At 43.2% G+C, this 26,453-nt stretch overlaps 2 protein-coding genes across 3 annotated transcripts in view; both read left to right on the top strand.

Annotated features, from left to right (window-relative positions):
* Positions 1–25,860, top strand: Ccdc126 (coiled-coil domain containing 126). 2 transcript variants are annotated; one of them, XM_021663396.2, is made up of 4 exons: positions 12–140; positions 705–814; positions 15,620–15,985; positions 24,019–25,860. In XM_021663396.2, exons 3-4 carry the CDS (start codon positions 15,748–15,750, stop codon positions 24,201–24,203), a joined length of 423 nt encoding a protein of 140 aa, XP_021519071.1. In that variant the 5' UTR covers positions 12–140; positions 705–814; positions 15,620–15,747; the 3' UTR covers positions 24,204–25,860. The 2 variants fall into 2 exon arrangements, with proteins under 2 accessions (XP_021519070.1, XP_021519071.1); XM_021663395.2 differs by lacking the exon at positions 705–814 and having other exon boundaries at positions 1–140.
* Fam221a (family with sequence similarity 221 member A) overlaps positions 1–26,453 on the top strand; it is an 83,681-nt gene continuing 57,228 nt past the window's right edge. The window contains exon 1 of the mRNA XM_060380029.1: positions 1–140. The gene's annotated coding sequence lies outside the window, so the exon portion shown is untranslated. The remainder of the gene's footprint in view (positions 141–26,453) is intronic.

The raw sequence follows: 26,453 nt of genomic DNA, 5'->3' as shown, positions 1-26,453 counted from the left end.
CGGGCGCTGAGCGCTCTCCGTCCTACCTCCATCCTGGCCCCGAGGCTGTCGCGGCGCCGCGCGGCGGGCTGTGGCTGCAGCTCCGGCTCGCGAGCCCCGCGGCGGCGGCCGGCGTGATTGACGGGCAGGCGGCGGGCCAGGTAAGGCGCGGAGGATCGGGGAGGCGGGAGGCGGTGTCCTCGCGGCCCGGGCTTTGCGGCTTTGACAGCCTGTACCCTCCGGCCGGGGTCGGCTGCGCTCGGCGGGGATGGGCAGTCGCCGGGGCCGCTCGCACTTGTGTTCCGTTCTTGACAGCTCAGTTCTCCCTTTCGGAGAAGGGACGTGAAATGCCCTTTAACCCTGCCAAACTCTTCTCCTGGAAGGCTGGTGGGGAGGAACTTCGTCTGCTATCTGGTGCGGGTGGTGGTGGTGGTGGCTGAGTGGCCAGGCAGCCGGGATTCGAACCCTTGGCGTCTCGCCGCTTCCGTCAGCCTAATCAAAGGCTCCGCGCCCGATTTGTTTCATCCAGCGGATAGAGATCACACATAGTTTTAGGTTTTTAGATTTACGAATAAATAAACTATTAACACCTTGAGTCCTTCATTTGATGAAAAGATGTTTTGAATGTGATACGAAGTGGTGTGGACTTTTGTGTGTGTGTGTGCGCCTTGTCTAATCCTTAGGGTTCTCGGATGTGTGTTCACTTTATATTTTACTCACCTTAGATGCAAAGATTCCATAAGATATGCCGGCTTCTTAATTTCCTCCCTTTAAGATGGCTGAGAAGGTTCTAAGGAAATTGATGACTCTGCTTTCCTGGGGATCAGCTCCGGAGGTACTGTACAAGGACTCACTCACCTCCCCCACCGCCCCAGCCTCGTCCTGTGGGAAACCCTTAAAAGGAGATTAAAGGCTTTGTCAGTCAGCATCCAGGTCTTTTGCAGGTTTCCCCACGTCAACTTTCTGTACTGTTTTCACTGGTTCAGTCTTTACTCCTCTGAGGATTTCCCTTTTTTTTTAACCCTCCCTCTTTTTTTTTTCCAGGCAGGGTTTCGTTTTGTCCCCTTGGCTGCCCTCGAACTAGCTCTGTAGACCAGGCTGGCCTCAGAAATCCACATGCTTCTTCCCCCTGAGTACTGGGATTAAAAGCGTGTGCCATCACCGCCCAGGACCCACTTAGGATTTCTGTTTCCAAGTTGTAGTTTCTGTTCTGGAGACGCATTGAATGCAGTACTCCTAATTAGGAACGACTTCAACAAATACGCATTAGCCCGGCTAATGTCAGCTGTTTTTGCACAGCTTTCTCAATTTTATTCACATTGATGATGGGTTTAAAAGGAAATAAAAATTATAAAATCTTTGTAGATTTTAGACTGAATTTCCTTTTCCTTTAAGATGTCTGCTCTGTATGTACAATTTTGAGTTGAGCCACAATTGTGCAATATGTGAAACGACTGTTATTTTGAAAGTATGGTGGTCGTGGGGCAGTGGAGCTGGTGGGCTTGATGAATCAATTGTGTAATGAAGGAGACTTCTAATGGTTGTGAGAAGAGTAACATAGTTACCGACGAGAACCGTGGAAGAAGGCATACACATGGAAACGTGGCTGATTAGCCTTAAAGTGTGTAGCAGAGACGCTGTTTTGAGGATGCTTTTGCTGGTGTCACTGAGTGTAGTAGAGGAGAAAGTGATGACTGCAGAAACGGAGACCTTGGTTCCTGTCCTCTTCTGCTGTCCGAATGACCTTAGCTTTGCCTTCACTGCAGTTTTCCTTGTGTCTAAAATAGTGAATTGATGATTCCAAGGACTTGTCTCAGACTTTCAATGCTAAGGGTTTTGAAATCCATTTTTAATGTAGGTCAAAAATAAGATATAAATTCCTTTACTCCTGTATTTGTGTCCTTGTTCCCTGCCTTCTAGGTTATATAGTTTCTCTGTCTACTTTGCTAAAAAGGGATTCTCACCAAAGAGCTGCAGAAACCACGGTCCCTACCAGGCAGCACCCCGCTCTCCTGTGCTTATGTCTCCTCTTCCTTTTGCTGGTGGCTGTGGGTACCTTCTCTCGTGCTTTTATTCTCACTTCTCTAACCCATTTTCATTTCTGCCCTTTATGAATTCATGCACTTCGGTTGTTTCCTCTCTGGCCTCTTTTTGCAGAAGGCCCCTGGCAAGGGTGCCTGACACTAGTTAGCTGTGGAAAGGGGTGTAGGGCTCTGCGATGCACGTTAGGATTGGCTAAGGTCAGACTAATGGGCACACCTGAGCCGCACCGCATTTTAGATTAAACGCGCAGGACAGCACAGTGATTAGGTACTTTCCTTTGCTGTAGTGCTTCCTCTTTTCATCCTCACCTTATTTTGCCCCAGCCCCTTTTTGGATTTGTTTGTTTGTTTATAAGACAATATCACGTAGCTCTGGTGGACTGTAACTCGACATGTAGACCAAACTGGGCTCCAACTCACAGATCAACTTGCTTCTGCCTCTCTTGTGCTGGAATTAAAGTTGTGTGCCACCAGGCAAGAATTCTTTAGGGTACTTTATTCCCTCCTTTTAAAAATCTTTAATCCCAGCACTTGGGAGGCAGAGGCAGGTGCTCCCTTGTGAGTTCAAGGCCAGCCTGATCTACAAAATGAGTCCAGGATAGCTGGGCTATGCAGAGAAACCCTGTCTTGAAAAACTAAAAAAATAATAAAAATTTAAAAAATCTGTTTTTTAATTTTTACTGTTTCTGTCTTCTCCCTTCCCAAAGATGCCATCTAAAAATGATATCTGTGTGTTACCTTAGCAGGAACTCTTGTGTAGCTTCCTTCAAGTCAGTACATTTTATTATCTTTAGTTCTTGACAGTGTGGATTGAGTTCAGTACTTACATACGCTAGGCTTAGGGCATCTTCAAGTTTAGACTTATTATAGAGTTGGTAGCTGTCGCCTATGTTAATTCTTCTCCACCAGATATCTGCTTCAGGCAGTATTACGTAGAGAAAGTATTTTAGGAATGGACCTTTTCCCCAGAAATTCCATTCCAGGGCCGAGTCTGGTGTGTGTGTAGGACTTAGTTCCAGGTCTTGTCTTGGAGAGAGCTCTGTGAACCCCTGAGTGCTGCGAGCACACCATGCCTTTCTTATACTATACATGCCTCTATGGCTAAAGTCCTCTGGAGACTAACAGGCAGGGAGCCTCTCTCACCTTAGCCTGAGTGTGGGCAGCTGTGTTTGCTGGCTGCTGCTGCTACTGTTTGGTGTTTTTCATAACAGCACAGAACAGAGCACTCAGTCAAGGCAAAACGGGATTTGAATGAGATTTTAAGGTGGGGTTAGCCATCTGTTAATGTTTTTAATATTGCCATTACAGTGTTTGCGTAAGAATGTGTGGAAATAACTGCATGGCAGGGAGTTTGAAATGCACTGTTTTTTTTTTTTAAATAGCTTTAAAACTGCAAGAAATCTTTACCTGTAGATTTCATACGTTTATAACTGCATGGGCATCTCCAAGTAAAAACAAATATACCAAGAAACATTTGCAAAACAAAATCTGTAGTGTGTACATTCTTCTCGATGATTTCTGGTTTGTTTTTCAAAACATTGCTAATTGCAAGGTAATCTGTTTTGTTCCCTGCTTTGGAAAAGCAGTGGGGTCCTGAGTTTGAATGTCTTAAGTTTTCGCAATTTGTTTGATGTTGTTGGATGGTCCTTACTCCCTTTGTGCTCGTCTTTCTTTCCTTTTATAATTGTAGCTTAAGTGTTTCATGTTCTTTGTCTTTTTTTTTATTCTTCTAATAATAAAGCTGGCAAAACGTGTTTATCTCTTGGTTTTGGGCTAGGGAGAAGCCACTAAAATCTTGCCTAACTCCTTGGCTGTTTGCATGGGGTACAGGTGGATGAGAGGTGGAAGAGAACTTTGAACAGTACTTTCCTTTAAAGAAGCGGTTCTCAATCTGTGGGTCTAATATCAGATATTTACATTCTGATTCATGACAGTAGCAAAATTACAGTTACGAAGTAGCAAAGAATGGCTTGGGGTTACCACAATATGAAGAATTGTATTTTTTTTTAAACATTTATTTATTATTTATACAACATTTTGCCTGCACACCAGATCTTACTATAGATGGTTATGAGCCACCATGTGGTTGCTGGGAATTGAACTCCAGACCTTTGGAAGAACAGTGAGTGCTCTTAACCTCTGAGCCACCTCTCCAGCCCCTGAAGAATTGTATTAAAGGGTTGCAGTATTAGGAAGATTGAGAGCTTTAAAGATTTTTTTTTTTTTCCTCAGAGCGGAGGACCGAACCCTGGGCCTTGCCCTTGCTAGGCAAGCACTCTACAACTGAGCTAAATCCCTAAGCCAGGTGCAGTGATGCAGCACCCAGGGAGGCAGAGGCAGGCAGATCTCTGTGAGTTCCAGGTTAGCCTTTGTCTACAAAGCGAGTCCAGGACAACCAAGGATACACAGAGAAACCCTGTCTTGAAAAATAAAAAACAAACCAAAAAGCTCTTAAAAAAAAAAAAGAACAAAAAACAAAACAACAACAAAACTGCCCTGGAACTCAGATCTTGTTTCCTTCTCTCTTGAGTACTGGACTGTAGGCTTGCACCACTATACCCTGCTTCCTGTAAAGATTTTATAAATTGGAGTGGCAATATAAAAGCCTGTGTAACAGCCAGGCGTGCTGGTGCACGTCTGTAATCCCAGCACTCAGGGAGGCTGAGGCAGGTGGATCTCTGAGTTCGAGGCCAGCCTGGTCTACAAAGTGAGCCCGGGACAGCCAGGGCTACACAGAGAAACCCTGTCTCAAAAAACCAAAACCAACTAACCAACCAACCAATCAACCAAAAAAATAAGGAAATAAAAGTCTGTAACAAATGGAGAAATTTAGAAAAAAACTCCTGCCAGTATTTGCTGTTTGACTTTTGTACTCCATAGAGACTGTTTTTAGAGTTTAACACATTGTGCTTAAAATACTTAGTAACAGTTTTCTGTTAACATTCTTGGAATTGCTATCTAGATTTTGTTCTGCACCCCACCTTTCCATTATCCTCTTCCTACTAGAAAAGACAAGAGATGTTTTTGGGGGCTGGAGAGATGGCTCAGTAAAGAGTGCTGTCTGCTCTTCCTAAAGGAACCCGGTTCAATTCCCAGCACCCACATGGCAGTTCACAGCTGTCTGTAATGCCAATTTCAAGGGATCTGACACCTTCATACTAAATGCACATACAATAAAAAAAATTAAATAAAAAAATTTAAAAAAGAGATGTTTTAATAAACATCATAGCGGATCATCACTGACCATGTAATGTTACCAGATAGCCTGGCAAGCTCTTAAGAAAGAGATGTCCCTTTCTTTGCCTGGGGTTTCCTGCTATTAGTGAAGGGAAAATGTCTTTTTTTTTTTTTTTTTTCCTATTAAAGGTAGACAGCCCACCAAAGGCAAAATTCTGTAACTCTTCCACACCGCTAATGTCCCACACCTTGTAAAACTTTTATGCAATATTTTACTTTCCCCATATGTTTATTCAAAGCCAGCCCCTTCCCAGCCCTCCAGAATTTGCTGGCCGGGAGTGGCAGACTCCTTTCCTTTTTCCTTCATTTTCTTTGCATGATTCTTTAAAAAGTAGCCAATTGGGAATGGCTGTGAGCTCGGAGCCCCAGCCAATCTGGAAAAGACGCAGGCACCACCTGTGTTAGAATAAAAACCTGAGCTTGCTAGCCTGGTTTGGGGTCTTGGTGTATACTTTTTGCAAGAAGGAATTGCTTTGCCAGCCTTCCTTTTTGTTCCCGTGTTGACTTGTGGGATGCGGGTATATTCGTGTTTCTAATATGTTAACTTTGGTTTCTCCAGACCAGGCTTTTCCAGACAAAGGCTTTTAAGTCCTTTCCTGATTATTTGCTTGCCTTTTTTTTTTTTTTAAGATTTTGTGTGTCTGTGTGTGTGTGTGTGTGTCCATCCGTCTGCCCATGTTCATGGTGGCTAGAAGAGGGCTTCAGATTTCCTGTAGCTGGAATTAAAGGCAGTGAGCCACCCAACATGGGTGCTGGGAACTGAACCAGGGTCCTCTGAAAAAGCAGCAGGTGCTCGTAACCACTGACCATCTCTCTGGCACTGCTCTCTGCTTGTGTTGAGAGTGAGAAGCGGTTTCTTCCTGGATTCAGGTCAGAAACAAATGTTAATGGTTTTAGTTTGTAGGACATTTCCACCAGGCTTTATACTTGGCATCAGTCGCTACCTTCTCAGAGGGATTACCTTATTTAGACTTCCTTAGACACAGCCCGTTTCCCTTTAATTCAGAGTAGTGCCTTCTCATATGAAGTTAGCTTGTTTCTGGGTTGCGTATTCATTGTCCCACTGAGGACAATTAATTTGGCTAAGGCACAGTCTTCAGGAAAACAGGAATCCTACTTTCACCTTTCGCATCACCAATTCCTGACGAATGGTGTAGCGGATAGTGTGAATGAACGGATCAACGATGAATGCACAAAGCTCATTCACACGTTAAATGAAACTGTATGCAATAATGTACACACCTTTATTTGTTTTCCTCTAACTTTTTTTTTCCTGAAAATATGTTGATGTGTTTACTGATCTGGGTGAAGGGTTCTACTTCTTGAAGATTGTATCTTTACCTTTGTTTCACCTCATGTTTTTTTCTGTGTGTGTGTAGATATGTGCCAATATAGCTTTCCTCCTTCCTTCCTTCCTTCCTTCCTTCCTTCCTTCCTTCCTTCCTTCCTTCCTTTCCTTCCTTTCCTTCCTTTCCTTCCTTTCTTTCTTTTTTGGTTTTTGAGACAGGGGTTCTCTGTGTAGCCTTTGCTGTCCTGGAGCTTGATCTGTAGACCAGGCTGACCTTGAATTCAGAGCTCTGCATGCCTCTGCTGGAATTAAAGGCATGTGCCACCTCCAGCTTGCCTAGTTCTCTTGAGAGAGAACGTTTCAATGAGCTGAAAGCTTGCCAGTTTTGCGCATGCTGGGTAGCTGGCAAGTTCTTGGGGTTGGCTTGTCACTGAGCCTCCCATCCCATGCTGGGGTTACTTGCAAAAGCATGCCTGGCAGTTTTACACACATAGTGGCGGTTTGAACTTGGTTCTCATACTTGCAGAGCACTGTTTTACTGCACCATTTCTCCAGCCATTTCTCCAGCCCTTGCTGTTCTAGGTGTGTGTGTGTGTGTGGTGTATGTTAAAAACCCATGTTAGAAATTAAGTTATAAAATTAGTTTTTTCTTTGTGTGTGCATCTGTGTATTTACGAATGTTTAGGTACATGTATCTATGTAGAGGTCAGAGGACAACCTTGGGTGTCATTCCTTAGCCATCCATCTTGTTTTTGAGAGGGGTTCTCTCACTAGTCTGAAACTGTGCTCAACTTGCTGGCCAGCAAACATCTGCCTTCCTTTGCCTCCTCATTACTGGGATTATAAACCCACTACCATCACATTTAGCATTTCCCCCAGGGCATGGGTGTATCATTCATTCATCCGTTATTTATTTATTTATTTATCTATTTATTTATTTAAGGGGGGGTGTCAGCCTTTTTAGGTAGTTTCTGGGGACCAAACACAGGGCCTGATGTTTGCAAGGCAAGTGCTTTACTGAATCTCTATTTTGTTTTTGGTTTTTTGAGACAGGGTTTCTCTATGTAATAGCCCTGGCTGTCCTCACAGAGATCTGCCTACTTCTGCCTCTGTCAGTGCTGGGATCAAAGTCGTGTGCCATCAGGCCTGGCTCCTAATCTTTATTTTTAGATTATCTGTCTTATAGCAACTTCGTAATACTTTGATTTATGTGAATAAAATGTATATGAGACATAATGGACCAATAATAAATTAATGAATAGACGAATTAAAAACTTGGCCAACTTCTGAATCATTGGCTTAATACTATCATATTATATTATTATTTTAAAGAGGAAAGGGACAAAGACTGATTTAGTATATTACAGTTCATTCAGTATTTGCAAATGCAACCTTATTAAAAAAAACTTACCAGACTTTTAAATGTATTAGCAAAGTACACACATCCATACACACATATGCATACATATTCATACACACATATTTAAGTGGATATGCCAGTAAATGAAAAAAATATTAATTTATTGTACAATAAAGATGAACGAAAAATTGAAGTGGCCACTGATTTTGTTTCTCAGTTATTCTGAGGAATTCTAGGGATAGGCTGATTTTGTTCCATGTTATAGTAACATGGAATGACGTACAATTACATGAGAACAATGATGAGGGACTACAGAGCTAGCTCAGCAGTTAAGGGTACTTACGTTCTTGCAGAGGACTCCAGTCTGGTTTCTGGTACCTATGTAGTTTCGTCACCATCTGTAACTTCAGTTCCAAGGATCTGACTGACATGTTCCTTTGGCCTCTGAGGGCGTCTGCTTGCGCATGGTGCGCAGACACTTATGCAGGCTCATACACACAGACACACAGATGCACATAGTAAATATATAATAAACGATTTATCTGTCTCTCTTGGAAGGAAAAGGTTAACTTGTGGGGGATCTGTGAGGCTGTCTTCTGGGTCTCTGTCACTTTCCTTGGGTGCCTTCAGTCTATAAGGTGTCGGTCATGTCAGAGCTTGGTTCCTGCAGCCTCTGGACAAATAGAGTCTTTGCAGTGGATGTGAGGGAGCAGTGCGTCCTAGAGAAGAACCTGGGCAGGGAGGAGGACCCGTGTTCTCAACCACAAGTTTCTGCCACTAACTGGTGTCTCATTGGGGAAAGATGCTTTGTGTCCTTTAGCTTGTTTTAAATCAGAAATGTAAGGGGGTTGGATTAGATTTCTCCTTGGTTCTCCTAATCTGGTGTCAGATAATTGAAGATACTTTAATTTTACCTCCAAATTTCCATTATTTGCCTTTCTACCTGAAAAAAAAAAATACAGAAAGCAAAATGAGACTTGGGGATATGCTTACAGCAAAGAGGGTTTTCTCAGTGACTGGTCATTGTTCGCCAGGCTCTGTAGGACATGTGACAGAGTCCAGGGCAAGTCAGGGATTGGATGGAATCAAGGAGAAAAGGCTCACATGATTGGACAATATGACATATAGCATGACTTGATCACAGTGTGCTGTGCTGTACGAGTCAGAGAAGCAACACGGGCTAGGAGGAAGTAAGCTTGGGAAATCTATCTGGCATGGGTAGCGTTTGAACAGGTACTTTGCCAGGTCGAGTGGCTCATGCCTGTAATCTCAACATTCAGGAGGCAAAGGAGAATTGTAAGTTTGAGGTGAGCCCAGGGTACACAGTGTATTCCAGGCGAGTTAGGCTGAAAAGCAAGATTCTGTTTCAAAACACCAAGGCAACAGTACCAAAGCACATAGCCAGTGTGGTTGGACGTGACCTACTCTAGCATCAGTGAATGCTCTGGTGGATCTCTGTGCGCTCAAGGCTAGCCAAGACTGCAGAGTGCTGTGCTTGTTTTTAAACTCTACTTTATTTGGGGTTCCTCAAAGCCTCTCCCTTCTAACCCTCAACTCTAGGTTAGAGAGAGAAGGCAGACCCCTTTACTTCTCCCAGTCACTTAGGGTCCATGTTTTGGGGATCTACCAATCTCCATAACAGCAAACGCAGCAAACAGTCCTTCCAGTTATCCCCTCCAAGCCACTGCGCTGTGAAGTGTCTCTGGTCCCTCCAAACTCCCACACCATCCATCTCTGGTCTCTTCAAACTCCCACACTGCCCATCTCTGGTCTCTTCAAGCTGCCATACACCACACTTTCTCCTGGTTCCTATTTATATCCCTCAGAGTCCTGGACCATGCCCCTCTCCATACTGCTGCAGGAGACAGGCCATTACCAACTGGCAAAGACTAAGCCCCACAGGAGGCAATAATCCCACGCTTGGGATTAAAACAAAAACATATTTATATAACATAACTGAGTTTTTAAAGAAACAATACTTCCATTACAACATAGTGAGACCTTATCTTAAAAAGACAAACATGCAAAAAAAACAAAACAAAAAACCCCCTCACAACCCACCTGCCAAACAAACTCACATTCAAACAAAAAACATCCCCCATACTTTATCTAGACTCCCTTTGGAAGAACAGTGGGTGGTTGACATGTCTGTCCATCCCCCATAGCCTTGGGCACTGAATTCTTGGTCCCCACTCTGTGGCACTATTTGGAGAGGCTTAGGAGGTGTGGTCCTGGTGGAGGAAGTTTGTCACTGGAGGTGGACCTTGAGAGGTTAAGGACTCACACTACTGCTGGTTTGTTTTCTCTGCCGAGTGCCTGGGTTGAAGCTGTGAGCCTTTAGCTTCCTGCTCCAGACGAGGTGAGGTGCCTGCTGCTTCTTGCCACGTGCTCCTGCCTCAGTGGACTGTTAAACCTGTGGGATGATAAGCCAGACAGACTTATCCTTCTAACAGTTACCTTGGCCATGGTGTAGAGAAGTGGGCTGGACTTTTTCTCAGCTAAGCTAGAAGCCAGCGAGCCCCATCTATCCTCGGGTCTCCAAGCCCTTGGGATTGACTGAGGCTGCAGGTGTGCACACGGTGCCTGACTTGTTACATGGATGCTGGGATCTGAACTCCAGCTTCCTGATTATTCAGCAGGCGCCCTTAACCTCGGAGTCATCTCTCAGCCCTCAGAAAGGTATTTTGACTGATTTGAGGAGAATGGATTGAAGTAGCTGGAGAAGAATCCAGGAAAGCACTTGAGAAGCAGCTGCAGGAAGCAGGTGGCAGTGATGATCCTTTAGCTCCAGTCTGCTGCCCTTCTTCATGAAGGACTTTTCAGGTGCCATGTCTTAGTGACTTTTCAGTTCCTGTGGCAAAACACCATGGCGGAGGCAGTTTGTAACAGAGTGTTTAATTGGGATTGCTGTTTCAGAGGGTTAGGGTTCACGATGGTGGAGCAAAGGCATGGATATAGCAGGTGCAGTGGAGAGCTCACGTCGTGATCCACAAGCTGGAGGCAGACAGAGCACACTGGAAGTGATGGGAGACTTTGAAGCCTGGAAGCCTGCCCGCTCCAGCAAAGCCACACCTCCTAATCCTTCCCAAACTGTTCCACCAATGGGAGACCAGTGATTCAGACATAAGCGTCTATGTGCTATGTGCCGTTCTCATTCAATTTACCACATGCCGGGAAGATGGTTTCCTCTTTTGTTTTCTGAAGTTGGGAGCTTCCCCTAGGAATGTTTTAAAAAGTTATTTTAGATTAAAATAATGTTGATAATGATGTAGATGGTGACAATAATCATACTTTACCTTAAGAATTCTGGTTATTATTTGGGAGTGTAGTTGCTTTTTCTTTCTAAAGTCATTAGTAGGCAATATAGTGGTTCAGATATTAAGATTAAAAAGTGTTTTAGGAGCTGGGGCTATATCAGAGTAGTAGGCCCAGTCCCCAGCACTGAAAAAAAAAAAAAAAGTAATTTTAGATTGCTGTCCATTTTGGCTGGAGAAAGACTAATATGGTGGTGGCCCAGAAATTGATAGTGACAGTGTTAGGCTGTCAGGTTTCTACGTAGTGACTCTTCTGTCACCTGCATGGCTTTCCAAGTGCCAGACCAGTACTTGAAACATAAAGAAAAATAGGGATTGCAAAGTGCAGGTTCTGCTGTCATTTGAGGCTTTGAACATTATACAGAAAAACACAATCTTTTTTTTCCTAATTGAGGCTAGTAATTATTTCTTTTCTAATCATTAAAAGTATATGAGCAAATTCACCTTCATGCTTGCCTAGTGAAAACAGGGACTCAGCCTCTCTTGGCAGTAACAACGTGTGTTCCAGGAAAGGTCACTGGTTTTCTACCTCCGTCACCCAGGTCCAAGCAGCAGAGTTCTGATGTCACACTGAATGGACTGATTTATGTATCTTGGAAATTACCTGCCTTCTAGCTCTTGTTGCAGCCTCATTTCATGAAGAGATCTGAGATTCCAGTCTGGTGTTCTTCTCTAACTTTACTGTAAATTAAAACAAACAAACAAACAAACAAAAAACTTTACTGTAAATTAAGAACTAATCAGTGTTCTTTAAAAAATATTGGTAGCATCAGGCATGGTAGCACACATCTGTAATCCCAGCACTTGTAAAGGCTGAGGCAAGATGATGGAGGCCAGCCTGATGTCCATATTCTAACCTGGCTCAAAGCAATGGCAACAGTAAATATTGAAGCATAGCTCAGTTGTAGGGAGAATGTTTGTCCACCATGTAGGAATGCTCACCAACACATCATTAAAAAGCAAAAAAAACAACAAAGATGAGGTTTGGTTCCCATCCTCATTCCAATTTAATTGCTATAGGGTGTGATTTGGTACCAGGATTATAAGGAGTCTTGTCAGGTGATTTTGTAATATATTGCATGATGCCCACCTTTTAAAAATAGGTATGTGTTTCCGTGCTGCTTGGAATTGCTTGTGGGATTCTCAGCTAGTTCCCGGGTCTTGGGTAGCTTCAGGGAGCCCTCTTGGACGTTGGGACTTTTAAGCCCTTTGTCAGGCATCACCTGGCTCCTGGACCTCTTTTTAACTTGGGAAAGGTTCTAGGCTGTTTTCTTTTTCCTTCCTTCTATTGTCCACTTCTACTTTATTCCTTGATGTCCTTTCAGAGTCCTCTAGTGTAGAGGGGGTCAGGTCAATGGTTTTGTTGACATTTCCTTACATGTATAGAGTCTTCTTTTTTCATGTTTATTCTGTCTGCTACACTTTCTTTGCCATCCCTCTTTTATATATAAATATATATATATGGATGTATATATATTTATATATAAATATATATTTATAAATATATAAATATATATATATTTCAAATTGTTCCCCCTTTCATTTCTTTCTTTTAAATTTAACTGTCACCTGTGAGAGAAAACATGACACTTTCTGAGACTGGCCTGTTCCAGTTCTGTCCATTTTCCTGTAAGTGATATAAGTTTGCTTTTCATTATGGCTGCATAAAACCTCTTTTGTGCATATCTAACACATTGGCAAACCCTTTTCATAATAGTCTTCTTATTACTGTGAGAAATCATCTAACAAACACCACCAAATTGCACAACATAGATTCCTTATCATGGTTGCCTTTGTACAAGCCCCTGACTCCCTAAAGAGGTGGGCATTTTATGAGGTGGGCATTTTGTGAGGTGGGTATTTCATTATGTTAAAGGCTAAGTATTGTTAAGAGTAGAAGAAAACTCCTGGTCAAGAAAATAGCATCTTTGGCCTGGGTGGAGACCTAACATTCCAGTTGGGCATGGCTAAGGAACGACCTTAGGAAGCCATGCTCACTGGAAGCCATGCTATAGGGATAGGCGTAATAATTCGTCCTCTAGTGTGACATTGTACCTTTCCTTCCCTGATCCACCCCTAGTAGCTTATCAGGCCACTGTGGTGCAGCTTCGTGAGCCTGCCGCCTGTTCTGAATTACTAAAAAAAATATCACTTCTCTCTTTTCTTTTTTTTTCTAAACATGCTTTTCCTTAACACTTTCAAGTTCCCCAGTATTTTGTGCTTTCCCACTCTCTTTAAGGCTCCCCTCCCAGTCATGCCGCTGCTTGTCAGTTGTGTGTCTGACTTTCATGTAGCTTAAACGAAATCTGTTGAGATTCACAGTTTACCTGCCCTAGGGGTTTTCCAGTTAGATGCCGATAAACATTTCCTGTGCTTTCCTGTGGGTCCATTCTTAAAATCTTTTATTCATAAGATTAAGAACCCCAAGAGGAGAGCCGGATTTCTCCCGTATCAGAGCTGAGCAGACACTCTGTAGGGTCCATGTTAGGATGTTTGTGCATGTATGAAGGTCTCTTTCCTGACTGATGGTACAGTCACATCTTATATGTAGTCATCTGGGATTGAGTAACTTATTGAGAGTGCTTTTTTTTTTTTTCCTGTTTGTTTTTGGTTTTTAAATTGTGCATCAGTAAAAGATTTCTGAATGTGCAGCAGCCAGAAGTGAATTCAAAACCAAGCGTGTATTGAACCCAAGGGATTTGTGACAGTGTTTTTTCCCCATGCTGCCTCATGTGGTGCACAGTAGCCTCTGTTCTGAACACACAGCATGTCACCTTGTACTGCTGCCCTTATGTTGCTGTACACACATGCTTATTGCATGTTATAAATTGCAGTGTTTTCACTGCACACACAACTTTTCTGCCCATATGCTTTACTTCTGGGGAAAAAAGCTTTACTGATTTCCTCCCATCTTTCCTTAGCATGTCCTGTCACTTTAGCATATGTTTGGATATGCTTTCTCTTCCCTTCCTTTCTTTCTTAGCTGTCATGTAACTCTTCATCTGCCAGAAATACCTAGCTGGCTGTGTTCTCAGTTCTCCAGTGACGTCACTTCTGGCTTTACAGTCATGCCAACTTTTGAACTAACTGACTGATTCAGGAGAGTCCAAGTGCCCTTTTTAGAGGTGGTAGGATACAGAGTATAATCTTCAGCTTGTATGTGAAGATATAGAAGAGTCAATATACACTGATAGAAATATGCCAAGCGGGTGGATCCGGGTGAGTTTAAGGCCAGCCTCGTGTACATAGCGAGTTCCAGACCACCCAGGAAACATAGCGAGAGCTCATCGTAAGTAAAACAAAAAAATTGAAAGCATCCCTGCTAGAAAGCATGTTTCTAGGGTCGAACAACTATAGAGTCCCCCTTGTGCCTGGCTCAGTATGTACTGAGTGACAGCTACTTAGTGCTCCATTGGCTTGGGGGTTGTTGGCTTGTCTGTCTGTCTTGGTGTGTAGCTGAGGCTGACTGACACTCCCATGCAGCCTAGGCTGGCCTAGGGCTTTCCAGGCTCTGTCTTTTCCTCCATGTTCTGGCACTGCCCTTGTGTGCCACTGTGCCTGGCTTGTCACCTTTGCATGACTGTTCTATGTTCGCCTTTAGCTGCAGTCTCAAAGGAGGTTATGTTTAGTTTTGTTATTCCCTAGTAGATGGAGTAAAACTGGCATGCTTATTTGCTCACACTGGACAAATTAAAGCATTGCTAAAGACTATTTTTAGCAAGCTATGAAGTGGTCATGGGAAATGCACTATGGATTTTTATCTCGATTATTATTTTTCCCTCTAGGTGATGAAACCAGAGCTGTGGTTTATAAACATTATTTTATGTTCTAGTTCCTTCTAGATTTCATGGTTCTAACCTTTCACTTGATTACGTTCCGGTTTAGGTCAGATGCTTCATAGGGTCAATGCATTCTTGCCAGTGATGCCTGCTAGTGGCCTAGTCAAGTGTTGGCACACATTTTATCAGGCGGATTCTTGCTAGGTGGGCATTTTGATTTTCTGTGTTTGCTCTCCGCCATTTCTAAATTTGATTTTGACATTCCTGTTTCAGTTTACTCTGGGTTTGTGCTGGTGGCTGTGTCTGAAAAGACAGAACTTAGAAATCTTGTATTGTCTGTGAACCATATCAGTAGGTTTAGCGACAGATGGGAAGTCATTCAAAGTTTTATGATGATGGTGGCATGATTTTTCAGATATTCTTAACAGGTTTATATTTATTTCTAGTTTAATTTTGAAAGCGTATGAAATGGAACTGATAGATGATCAGGAAGCCTGTCATGTGGCAGAGAAAGTTGCCAGGGAAGGCGACAGGTAGCAAACCAACACTGTAGAGGGCTCCTCCCTTACTGTCCCGGGCCTGATGCAGGTGACACTGGTCTCTTTGTTCTTCGTTTACAGCTATGTGGGAGCGGGGGCAGCTGAAGATGGATGGATACCACTAGACAGCTCTTCCTCTCAAAAATCTTCGCTGTTGGCTGGCTTGTTTCCAGTTACTGCTTCTCAATCAAGACTTTGCTTCGTCAGAAATGTTTTTTACAATCTCAAGAAAAAATATGTCGCAGAAACTGAGCTTCCTGTTGCTGGTGTTCGGACTCATCTGGGGGCTGATGTTACTTCACTATACTTTCCAACAGCCGCGACATCAGAGTAGCGTCAAGCTCCGTGAGCAAATCCTTGATTTAAGCAAAAGATACGTGAAAGCCCTGGCAGAGGAGAGCAAAAGCATGGTGGACGTGGACAGCGGTGCGTCCATGGCAGGCTATGGTAAGAGCCACGGGAGGTCTTTCGTCTTCTCCTTTCCAGCCATTCCTGTGTAAACACAGTTTCAGGAACTGAGCTCAGCAGCATGTGCGCTCTTTATAAGTTGATTTTTTTAAAAAAAGGATTACGGGTGTATATTTTCAAGTGGAAAATAGAAATGTAATAATCATGTCTTCCTCACCCAGATTTACGTTTAAGATTAATATTTCTACAACATTTATTATATTTTAAGTACATTATAGAAATTGTGACATTTCACTACTATACTCATCTCTTTAAAATATGTATGTATAAAGTATATTATGTGTGTTTAAAAATGAGTATGTAATATAGTGTTATTATTTTATATATATGTATGTATTTAAATTTTCTTGTTTTGTTTTCTCAATATAAAACATCAAATAGACAAAGTCTGTTAAGTCCCAAGAAGCAGGATTTTTCTATAGTCCCAGCATTGCTTATTGTGAGTCTCCCTTTCATATCTTAGGTTCTGGTTGTTTTGGGTTTTTGTTGTTATTATTGTTGTTTTATTTTGTCTTTTGAGACAGGGTCTCTTTCTCTATGTAGCTCTGGCTATCCTGGCACTCACTATGTAGACCAAGCTGTCCTTGAACTCACAGAGATCCACCTGCCTCCATCTCCCCAGTGCTGGGATTAAGGCATATTTAGTTTGTTTTTAGTTCTTTATGTGTGCCCTCTTTTCTCTTTCTTTTAGATGAGACGAGGAGCTAGAAATGGTAGGTCACACCTGTAATCCCAGAACTCAGAAGGCTGAGACAGGAAGAACCAGGAGTCTGAATGAAGCCTGTTCCATCAGTGCTGGGAATCAAACTCAGGGCCATCACATGATGTAGGCTAGTGTCCTGCTTCGTTAGGGTTTCCATTGCTTTGAAGAGACACCATGACCAAGGCAGCTCTTATAAAGGAAAACGTTTAATTGGGGCTGGCTTACAGTTCAGAGGTTTAGTCCAGTATCATCATGGCAGGAAACATGGCGGCATGCAGGCTGACATGGTGCTGTAGAAGGAGCCAAGAGTTGTACATCTTGATCTGCAGGCAGCAGGGGGAGACTGAGACACACTGGCCAGACTTGAGCTAGTAAGACCTCAAAGCTCACCCCCATGACACACCTCCTCCAACAAGGCCACACCTACTCCAGCAAGGCCACACCTTCTAATATTGCCACTTCTATGGGTCAGACATTCACTCATATGAGTCTATGGGGCCCGCTCGTATTCAAACCACCACATACTCTAAACCAAGCTACAGCCCGAGCCTGTTTTAGTTATCTATTTATTTTGAGGCAGAGTCTGGTGTATCCCAGGTTGGCCTTAAACTTTTGATCTTCCCTTCTCTCTCCACCTGGATTACAGGCCTGTGCCACACCACATGGCTTACGTGTTGTCAGAGTTAGGGTCTTGTGCATAGTAGGTGTGCACTTTATTAACTGAGCTGTGTGCCTGACTCTGCCTATTTGTTCTTGGGCCAGGTTCTTGCTTCGTAAATCAGGCTGATCTCAAACTCAACATTTTCCTGCATCCTGAGTGCATTGGGATTGGGCATCCGTTGGTTGGTTGTGTTTGTTTTTCTTTGTGGCAGTTGCCTTTCTCTTTCAGCAGAGTTTTCACAATACCTCTTGAGGAAAGGCCTTCTTCACAGCTGGGATCCTAACCGCTGTGACTTCAACAGGACAGTAGCATGCCATCCCTAGGCTGCTCTTACATTCTTTCTGCCCTTTCTTCTGCACTATTTCCTGAGACATGGGGGAGGAGACATAGATGCCCTGTGTATGGTTACCACATTAAAAAGAAAAGGCCAGGCATGGTATAGCACCCCTAAAACCCCAGCATTAGGAAGCTGGAGACAAGAGGATCCCTGGGGCCTGGCCAGTCAGTCTAACTGGATTGGCAAGTTGTAGCTAGTACAGTGGGAGACTCTGGCTCAGAAATACGTGATGGCTGAGAACAAGTGGCCGAGGGATTGGTCAGCCATGAATCTATATCTATATCTGCCCCCCCCATCCCTTTGGTCTTTTGAGACAAGGTTTTGTTTTGTATCCAGTGTCTTAGGGTTTCTATTGCTGCAATGAGACACCACGATCAAAAGCAAGTTGGGGAGGAAAGGGTTTTTCCAGTTATAGGTGGCTGTGAGTCACCTGATTTGAGTGCTGGAAACTGCGCTCAGGTCCTCTGGGAGATCAGCCAGCGTTCTCAACCACGGAGCCATCTCTTCAGCAACCTTGTTTTATCTTTTGATCAGCAGGTTTTGATTGTCCACCATTTTCTACCATTTCTTTCTGAAAATTATTTCTTGTAGAATTGTGAACTTGGCATTTAATTCTATTTGGGTGTATACAATTCCCTTGTTTTAGTTGCACTCATAGAGTGGTATGTATTGGGTGTTTTTCTGTTGCTATGACAGGGTACTCGACAGAAAGTGACACAGGAGCCTGTGAGGGACTGTCATGGAAGTCACCATATTGCACAGTCCTCGCACTCTTCAAAACTTACATCACTGCAAACTAGAAGCTATTGAGCAGTACATTTTTTAAAAGATTTATTTCTTTTAAGTATATGAGTGTTCTGTCTGCATTTACATCTGCCAGAAGAGGGAATCTGTTCCCATTACAGATGGTTGTGAGCCACCATGTGGTGACCGGGAATTGAACTCATGACCTTTGGAAGAGTAGACAGTGCTCTTAACCGCCGAGCCATCTCTCCAGCCCCGAGCTGTACATTTTTTAATATCCTTGAATGGATCTGAATACTAAGTAAATTTTTATTTTCACTCATCCCTTGGTAACCTCTCATTTATTTTCTGTCTGTATGAATTTGCCTGTTTTAGATATTTCATGAAAGTAGAATTATATAATGTTTTGTATATGGCTTATCTTACTTGGCATAATATTTCCAAGGTTACTGTACACACACACACAGTGTGTATGTAAATATATACACTACCTAGCCCTGAGGGACCGTCTGACGGGAGCTTTACGCAGGAGAGGCCAAGGCTCCCAGACACATTTAGTTTGAGCCTCATCAGTCAGGGAAGGGGCCAGATGCCCAGGCCCCTGAATGGGGAACTACGGCTCTGTGTGACCCGCTCTTAGGGATGTGTGTGTGTGTATAATATTTTTCAAGACAGGGTTTCTCTGTGTAGCCTTTGCTGTCCTGGACTTGCTGTGTAGACAAGGCTGGCCTCAAACTCACACTGATCCACCTGCCTCTGCCTCCCAGAGTGCTGGGATTAAAGAGGTGTGCCATCATGCCTGGCTAGGTTGCAATATTTTTGTGTTGCAATATGAATCAGAACACCATTCCTTTTTAGGAATATTGTTATAGAATAATATTCTCTTGTGTATATGTAACACATTTTGTTTCTCTATTATCTTTTGATAGATACTTGACTTGCCGGACATTTTGTCTTTCATGAGTAAAGCTGCAACGAACATTGGTACTTAATATTTCTTTGAGTTCTTTAATTTTTGAGTTATATTTAACTTTTTTGAGAAATTGCCAAACTCTTTTTCCATAGCTGTTCTGTTGTTGTCTATTCCTGCTTGGAATGTGTGACTTTTCCAGTCCTTCCTCGTCTTGGCAAATAGCCCCGCCTTGCTTATGGCTGCCCCGAATTTTCCTAATGGGCAGTGGTGCTGGGCACGTTCTCCTGGGCCTGTTGGCCATTCTCCTATCTTCTTTGGAGAAATGTCTGTTCAATTCCTTTGCTCATTTTTTAAAAATATTTCTTTATTTTATTTGATGTGTACAGTGTTTACCTGAACTTACATCTGTGTGCCATGTGCGTACCTGATGCCCACGCAGAGCGTCAGGTCCCTGCACAGTTGTAATGGCTGTGAGCCACCATGTGCGTTCTAGGAACTGAACCTGCGTCCTCAGCAACAGCAGCTAGTGCCCTTCATCACCGAGCCATTTCTCCAGCCCCTCTTTGCTCATTTAAAACAAAAACAACACTCAGCGAGCATTTACCATCTCAGGGTCCTTAGGAAACGCGGAGCAGGTGCAGGTCTAAGGGAGGTCCTTCTGCCGAGGCTCCTCCATGCCCACACCTTCCCCTAAGAGCGGGTCATACAGACCTGTAGTTTCCCATTCAGCTTTGGAGGGCATCTGGACCTTACCTGATCGATGAGGCACAAACTAAATTTGTCTTTGTCTGACCCATGTATCTGGGCCTTGGCCTTTTCTGTGTAAAGCTCCCGTCGGCGTGTCCCTCACCCAGGGCTGGATAGTTCTGAAGCAGGTGACCTGCGCATCGAAGTCCCCCCTTTTTCCATCTTTTTATTAAAAAATCCCAGCACTCAGGGAGGCAGAGGCAGGTGGATCTGTGTGAGTTTGAGACCAGCCTGGTCTATAAAACAAGTGCAGGACAGTCAAGACTACACAGAGATACCCTGTCTTGAAAAAACAATAAACAAAAAGACAAAAAAATAAAAGTCCCCCTTTTTCACACAATATATGTTGATCATGCTTTTTCCTTTCTCAGATTCCTCCTAGATATCTCCCCACCTCCCCTGCCCACCAGCTTCATGTTCTTTTTCTCTTTTTCAAAAAAATAAACAGAGACAAGAAACAAAACAAAAAGTAAAAAAAAAAAAGCCCAAACAATGCAAACTGGAACAAAGGGTCTGTTAAAATCCCATTGATCTACATCCCTGGGTGTGGGGCCTGGCCTACAGTATGGTTGATATATACTCAGTGGCACCCCATTGGAGAAACTGATTTTCTCTTTGGCACAGCCTCCCCCCCCCCCCAATTAGGAGCCAGAGCCTTTGCCTGTTTTTAATTTGGATTGCATTGTCTTGAATTTGAGGTCTGGCGTCACGTAGTAGACTTCATGAGATGCATAATTGGCAAAGATGCTCTCCCATTTTGTAGATTATCCTCTTTCCTTTTCCATTTTTATTTTATTTCATTTATTTTTGGGGGATGGTATCTGCTACAGCAAGCACTTCTGTGGAGGTCAGAGGAGAGCTCTGTGGAGCCAGCTCTCTTCTTCCACTTTGAGGTGTATTCCAGGTTTTTAACTCAGGATGCCAGGTTTGCATTGCTGGATAGCAAGTGCCTTCACCTCTGAGCAGGCTCACTGGCCCTGCACCCTTTGGTACTCCAAAAGGTTTTAGTTTTTATGAAGTCCAAATTACTATTTTTTTTTTTTGTGTGTGTGTCTCACACTTTTTCTGGCAGTAGCACAGCCACCAGCAGCTTTATCAGCAGGCATTAGATGATTTTCCCGGGACCACAGACTAGAGGTTGAGCTGACCTTTTGGTCCAAGATCAACAAAAAAATAAGAGTATCATTTGCCACTATTGAGTGCCTAATATCTGTGAAATGCCAGTGAGAAACCTAAAGGGACAATTTCATGAAAGAAATATATATATATATATATATATATATATATATTTTTTTTTTTTTTTTTTTTTTTTTTCCTCCTAGCTAGGAAAATTCTACATAAGCCCCTCAGCCTTCTACAGAGGTTAAGAATTAAAGTCCCAAGCAGGGTGTGGTGACACACACCTGTAATCCCAGCACTCCAGGAGGGAGAGGCAGACAGATCACTGTGAGTTCCAGACCAGCCTAGTCTACAAAGTGAGTTCAGGACAGCCAAGGCTACACAGAGAAACCCTGTTTCAAAAAAATCAAAACAAAACAAAAAAAGAATTAAAGTTCCTGTCATTTTTTTGGAAGAAATTCAAATTAGAACAAGGTGGCACACCTGCCCTGGCCAGGTCTCCTGAGTGTGCAGTGAGAGCAGGAGATACACTGTGTCTTGCCACAGATCAGAATTCTTCCAGTTAACCATAAATCCACAATATTGTTGGTTTCATTGACAGCAGTTTTTCAAATGGTTCCAATTGTCCTGACAGTGATGCCATGAGATCTTCTATTCCATCTTAGTAGCAAATAACTCTCAGATCACATATTTTAAAAAAATTAGTTTATTATTGTGTATGTGTGTTGTATGCCTGTGTGTGTGTGTGTGTGTGTGTGTGTAAGTTAGAGACAACTTTTGGGACTCAGTTCTCTCCTAATGTGGACTGTTATCTGGCTCTTACAGCAAAAGTTTTATCCACAGAGCCGTCTCAGTCCCCTCAGGTCACACATGTCCCTTCACAGTTGTGTGTAGGTTTCAGAACAAGTGGTTGATGACAAGGAGTTCAGAGAGGCCTCAGGAAGACTGAGTGAGAGCTAATAGAAAGCAGTCCCTGAAGGTGAGGCAGGGTTCTGAGCATCTCGGTGGGAGCAGCTGTAGAGAAACCTGCCAAGGAGGAGGAGGAGGGGAGGAGAAGGACAGGGGAGGGAGGAGGAGCTGATAGACCAAGGCCAGGGCTTGAACTGTCCAGTCAAGGTGTAGGATGGGTCTAGATGGATGGACAGCAGTTTGACTAGGGCTCATTAAGCAGTGGGGGACCCTGCCGATCTAAGTTGCTGGGAGCAGTTTGAGTTCTCTGTCCTCTCTTGATGCATGTGTGGGATGGTTGGACAACAGGTGGGTGGGCTATTGTCTTGATCTCAATGTTAGATGTCTCTCTCTTTTTTTTGGCACCCAGGTGAGGATTGTAGGCACACTTTTTATATCTATTTTATTTGGGATTCTTATACCTCTACCTCCCTTCTCCACCCCTTATCCCTTCCAACATCCCAACACCAGGTAGGAGAGAGAGGTTAGTGGAGAGAGGGGTCATAGTTCTCTTTAGTTACTTCCTGCTGTTTAAGGTCGTAGTTTTTTGGGACAAGTCCAATCTCCATCTTCTCATCAAACTGCATCAACAGCAACTAGGAGCAGCAGTGGGTAGCAGCAGCCTCCTTCTTTCTTGGAGCCCCCTTGCCCCCTCCCGTCTTGGGCTCTGGTCTTTATTCCCTCTCCAGAGTCCTCAGAATTAAACTCTCTATAGCTGGCAAAGAGCCCCTCTCAGAGCCTGCATGAGGCTGTTTGCTGCTGTGGACAGTCTGAATCAGCCCCCATATCCCACACCTGGGATTAAAACAAAACATATTCACATAACATAACTGGGTTTTTAAAGACACCAAAACTTCCTCTACATTGCATCCTTCTTGGGTCTGGTGTGGAGAAGATGCCAGGCAGTGCTTGGTGCTTTGTGGTTAGTGCTGGTCAGGTGGTAGATCTGTACACCAATGAACACAAAGTCAGATGCCGCTGCGTGAGCCCTCAACATGGAGCCACCTAGGCTGAGCCTGAAGGAATAACTTAGATGAGGCCGCCCTGTGCCCTTGCTTCCCTCCCACCCGTGCTCTAGTCTGGAGGGTTCAGGTGTCTCCCTTGTGTTTGGTTGAATTGCTTACGGAGCTCTTTACCTGCCTGGTCCAGGCCTTTTAACACCCCTACTCAAACTCAGCGTGGGGTCCCAAGAGATGGCTCCCTGGGAAGAGCACTGGCTTTTCTTCCAGAGGATCTGGCATACCCACACGGGAGCCCACGACTATCTTTAATCAGTCCATGTCATCCCAACACTCTTCTGGGCACCATGCATGCTCATGGTACACAGACATACATGCAGATAAGCACCCATACATGTAAAACAACTATTCTTTTTTTAAAGTAAGAAACAGGCCAGGTGTGGTGGTACAAGCCTGTAATCCCAGCACTTGGGAGAGGCAGGTGGAGCTCTGTGAGTTCAAGGCCAGCCTGGCCTACAAAGTGAGTGCAGGAGAGCCAAGGTTACACAACGAAACAAAACAACAACAAAACCCAAAACAAACAAAAAGTAAAAGTAAGGAGGTTTATGTTTTCCTTGCAGAGGCCCTGATACTCTGGACCAGACTTTAAATCTGCCGCACCGCCCTCCAGAGCTCCTGGTGTGTTTGTAGCGCTGTTGCTTTGGGTGTGGTGCCACTGATGAATGTGCTCAGGCTTTTCCTGCCTGGGGTCCAAGTGTCTTCTTAGCACATTTTCTTTTAGATGTCCTGACAACTGCTTGCCTCTTCCCCTTAACCTGTAAAGGCACAAATCTTAAGTGTTCTACCGCTATGTAATATGATTTATTCCAATTTCCCCCTAGCGGATCTGAAGAGAACAATCGCAGTCCTCCTAGATGACATTTTGCAGCGCTTGGTGAAGCTGGAGAACAAGGTGGACTATATTGTTGTGAATGGCTCAGCCACCAACACTACCAATGGCACCAGCGGGAACTTGGTGCCGGTGACCACCAACAAAAGGACGAGTGTGTCGGGCAGCGTCAGATAGCAGTGATGGCCACCTTGCGCGGCTACGCCACTGTGGACCACCCCCTCCGCAGGCCGCCTCTTAAACGGGTGCCTAGGGCAGGGGAACACTTGACAATAAACGCTGTACACATTTCCAAGGAGCTTGCTGGACTCGTAGGACGCTACTTCTGTACATAAAACCACAGGCATTGTTAGTCTGCTCCCACACAAAGCGCTTCAAACGCCGTTCTGTACACCTCACAGGCATCTGGTAACACAGTTGATCATGGTAATCAGGGAGGTCATCTTTGCACAGAGATCAAGAAACAAAAGCACTAGAAGGACATGGCGTCCGTTCTATAAATACTTATTTAAGTATATAACATGTTTTTCAGATGAGGACCATAAGTTACTGAACCATTGTGTCATCGCCCTCAGCGGTGCCTCTGTGAATGGGAAACATGCTTTTTTCCTGTACTATATTTTGTCATGCACGTTATGAGCAGAGAGAAAGGAAGTGTCATGTTGAAAAGCATGTTTTGGAGAAGACCCAAAGAATGTTCTCATTTGCACTACCCTTCAAAATAACTGAAGGTTAATTGTATATTTTTAAAAAAAGCATTTGTAAGAATATAATTTTGAAATGGGTAGCAGCCACTGTCCATAGCCTAACCATTGGGGACAATTTAATAGAGATGAGAGTAATCTCTAATCTCATACTGTAAAATTTCTTACATATATTCTGCAGAATAATACATATTTTTATGATGAAATGAAAAATAAAGTGCATGATTTTTCAAAATCATGGTTATTGATTTGAAAATGAATCCTAGTGTCATATGCCTGTAGCCATGGATACTCAGGAGGCTGAGACAGGAGAATTGCAAGTTCAATGCCAGCCTGGGCAGCAGAGCAGGCCCTATCTAAAAAACAGGAAAAAACAAACAAAAAACAATGTTGAGCCCACTGATTGTTTCTACTGCTAGGAAAGTCCATCATTTTCATATTTTGGTAAGTGTTGCTTTGGTTGTATTGGTGGGGAAGGAAAGGACTTGAGGCTTTAGGCAGATGTATATAGTAAATGTATTTGTGCTGCACAGAACTGCTTGGAAAACATTCATGTTAGTTGATGTTACGTAACAGTATATTGTGTTAGGAGGGGGCAGATTAGCTATTCTTACATAATGACCACTTTATAAAATTAAGAACATTAAAATATAAATTTTGAAGATTATCTTTTTAGGGAAACAGCTACTGTATACAGCACAAGAAATTTTAACTTGGTTAATTCTGGTATAGAACAAAAACATGTCTTTATTTAAATACAATTTGTAGCAAATCCAATTGTTATATAGTATTCTATATTTTGTAGTATTTATTCTATATAATAACTGCTTAAGTGCAGCTAGCCTCTAGATTTAGACTAAATTGAATTTAGTTTTTAATATTGTTCATTATTATAATGCTACCACAAGCAGTGGCAATGATTATAATATTTTGTTGAAATAAGTATAAGAATATATTGTTTCATTGAAAGATAGCTCTCTGAACTGTCTTCCCTGTACCTTTATGTGAAGAAATGATGTCCCATTGCCCGGTAGATTCTGCAGCACCTCTTCAGGCTCCGATCAATCATGAACATCTCTGATTGTCATTGTTTTCAGGGATGAAATAAAATATTTTGTTTGTATTCACAATTGTTACATGTTTTTAAAGTATCTATTATGCATCTAATAAGCGGCAAACGACTTGTTTTCTTTCTTAAAGTGCTCGGCTGGACATGGGATCCAGGCTTTACATTCATGGAGTAGTTCTCTGCCACTGAGTGTGGCCCACAGCCTTTAACGCTAATGACTGAAAATAATCCTAACACAAGCTTGGGTTTTATGTCAACTCCAAATAAATTAAAAAAAAAAAAAAGAAGCAAAGAAACAAGAAAACTCAAGAGGCTGGGGCGTGGCTAGTGGGTAGCGTGATTGCCCAGCCTACCGTGCTTGAAGCCCTGGTTCTACCCCAGCACTGTGTAAACCAGGGTAACCAGTACGGTGGTGGATGCCTGCCATTCCAGCATGAGTGAATGATTTACAAGCTTTGCTTAGGTGATGGTAAGGGTCATTATCATTATCACACACCACACACACACACACACACACACAGAGAGAGAGAGAGAGAGAGAGAGAGAGAGAGAGAGAGAGAGAGAGAAGGAAAAGGAAAAGGAAAAGGAAAAGGAGAAGATAACCTGAATTTTTTCTAACCAGGGATAACTACTCTTGACATTTTGGAATAGACA

Source organism: Meriones unguiculatus, chromosome 3 (assembly GCF_030254825.1).
Source record: "Meriones unguiculatus strain TT.TT164.6M chromosome 3, Bangor_MerUng_6.1, whole genome shotgun sequence".
NCBI lineage: Eukaryota > Metazoa > Chordata > Mammalia > Rodentia > Muridae > Meriones > Meriones unguiculatus.
The sequence above is the reverse complement of the archived record's forward strand: the minus strand, read 5'-3'. Positions and strand labels throughout refer to the sequence as shown.

Excerpts from the sequence above, each read along its gene's own strand:
- Ccdc126 (XM_021663395.2), top strand. The coding sequence starts at position 15,748 with ATGTTTTTTACAATCTCAAGAAAAAATATGTCGCAGAAACTGAGCTTC. Across the intron at positions 15,986-24,018 it reads TGCGTCCATGGCAGGCTATG|CGGATCTGAAGAGAACAATC; the intron begins GTAAGAGCCACG and ends ATTTCCCCCTAG.